The sequence below is a fragment of the Athene cunicularia genome, assembly GCF_003259725.1.
Source record: "Athene cunicularia isolate RWA chromosome 7 unlocalized genomic scaffold, athCun1 chr7_part1, whole genome shotgun sequence".
Classification (NCBI taxonomy): Eukaryota; Metazoa; Chordata; class Aves; order Strigiformes; family Strigidae; genus Athene; species Athene cunicularia.
In genome coordinates, this window is record NW_020799107.1 from 3305932 (window position 1) to 3308014 (window position 2083).

General features: G+C 43.1%; 1 protein-coding gene across 8 annotated transcripts in view; it reads right to left on the minus strand.

Moving 5' to 3' along the window:
* The window catches only part of MYO1B (myosin IB), a 114475-nt gene extending 112701 nt beyond the window's left edge, over positions 1–1774 (minus strand). For 7 of the 8 annotated variants that reach the window (XM_026853102.1, XM_026853103.1, XM_026853098.1 and 4 more), the window contains exon 1: positions 1618–1774. In XM_026853102.1, the coding sequence (XP_026708903.1) occupies positions 1618–1644 (27 nt within the window). In that variant the 5' untranslated portion in view covers positions 1645–1774. The remainder of the gene's footprint in view (positions 1–1617) is intronic. The other variant, XM_026853106.1, reaches the window with a different exon arrangement.
* Between the last annotated feature and the right edge of the window lie 309 nt (positions 1775–2083).

A 2083-nucleotide genomic window follows, 5' to 3' on the forward strand; every position in this document is an offset into this window, starting at 1 on the left:
GGGCATCGGGGCGCCCGCCCGGCCCAGGCCTGCCCGCGGGGGCAGATCTCCGGTCGTACCCCGCTCCTCGTTTTGTCCCTTCCGTGGTTCATCTTTAGCCCTCAAACGCGAACCCGAACGGGAACCTGCCCTGTTTCAGCATGAAACCCAACATCCCCGCCCGGATTTCTGCAATACTGTTTTCAGCACCTCCTCGAGACATTTTAAACGTAAGCACCCAGAAGTATTTACAGCAAGCTTTGACATCTCTTATCTGCCCAATCCCGCCCCTGATAAGCACAAAAGCCATCAACAATGTCGGGCGACTACCCCATTGTGTGGAAAGAGGGACAAAAATGAAAAAATCCCTAAGGGCGTAAGTCATACCGCGTCTCGGCCATTCCCTGGCCTAAAACTGGGTCTGAGGGCGAGTAAGCTGACATTTCTCCCCACCCCTATAAAAACTCCCCCATGCACAGACGAGACAGGGGAGCACTTAGCTCTGCATGTTACACGCACACACTTCCTGGCCAAATACCCTCCGCGAAGAGTTTCACCGCGTGTGCTTTTTCCTAAGAAACCAATTACCACATTAGCTTTTTGGTTTGGGTTGGGGTTTTTTTTTTCATGTTTGCAAGTAGGCTTTTTCCAAGCTGGGTTGTTTTAAAACAGCAAGGAGCTTCAATTCAGCTACCAGCTGAGCCTGTGTTTGATAGGTAACAGTGAAGAGGACATGAACCGCAAACACACCAAGTGGAAGAAATCCAGCTTACATCACCAGATTCAATACGGTCAGAACCATAACGATGCTAAATGCATTTTTTAAAACTTTCCCATTAAAACAGTTCAGTTATTTCAAAGTAAATACTGTCTTTTCAGCCACATATGATATTCCTTGGTAGTCGTTCTGCATATAGAAAGAGATTGTATTCTCACACAATTTTTCAAGTCTGTAATTATACAAATTCTGGAGACAGCTTTCAGATGAATCCCGGGAACTAGAGCCCTGCAGCCCTTCTGATTCATAGACTCATCACTATTTTATTATCTGTAGATTTTCAGAGCAGATGCTTAGCTCCTAAGATTTGTCTTACCCTTAAGTTTTTTATATCTGTAAAAATAATGACTGCTTTCATTAGAGTGACCAAAAACCGGATCGACAAAATATTTTTCCACTGAAAAATTGAAGGCTTGGTCAAAACTCAGTTCTGCAGAAACGGTGACAGTCTGATGCAGGTATTCTGAGGAAAATAACTTAAGTTTGGGGTGGTCTGAAAGAGACACAGGTAGCACCATGCCCCTGTTCTTTTGCCCCATTCTCCATACAGCTTTCCTCATGACTCAGCTTGTGGTTCTGGGACATAGTTACTGCATTCTTTCCCAATTAATGAAGGGAGGGGGAGGGGGGGGAAGAAGTAATTTCCTTTTACCCCAACTCTAAATGAAAACTAAATTCAAGTTTTAGTAAGGAAAACAGTTACTGATGCCAACATTATTTATCTGCAACATACCCAGCACAGTAAGTAGCATCACAAGACAATGACTGCAAACATTTCACGGACAAAGTACCTATTTCAACTTTACACATTAAAATGATCATAAGCCATTGCATTGGCATGAAAATACAAAATTTTCTACCTCAGAGGTTAAAATTCTCCATTTCATCCAAAGAGAAGTGTCAACATTGGAAAAAAGCAGTGTAGCTTTTCTTCCATGCTCCTACCGCTGTGCTTCAAAAGTGTTAATGGTGGCTACTTCTCAGACGCCTCTTCATGCCCATTTGATGCTTACATTCCTGTAAATAAGAATGTCCATCTTTAACAGCTGGTGACACTTGGTAGCATTTATAACACAGATAATGTTAAGCATCCTCACGAGGCTGCTTTGTCCTCCAGGAAACAAACCAAAAATACCCAGAGTTTTCCCCTAGTCTTCCAGCACTCCATTCCTCCCTTGTTTCAGATCTCTGCAAAAGAAGATATATCATTACCCACCCTTACTCTGGAGCAATTTTCCATTCTCACTCTTTAAAAAATGTGAATTAGCAGCCTATCCCTATACCTTATACTCCTGACTTAGAAACAAACATTGGTCCTGAAACCTG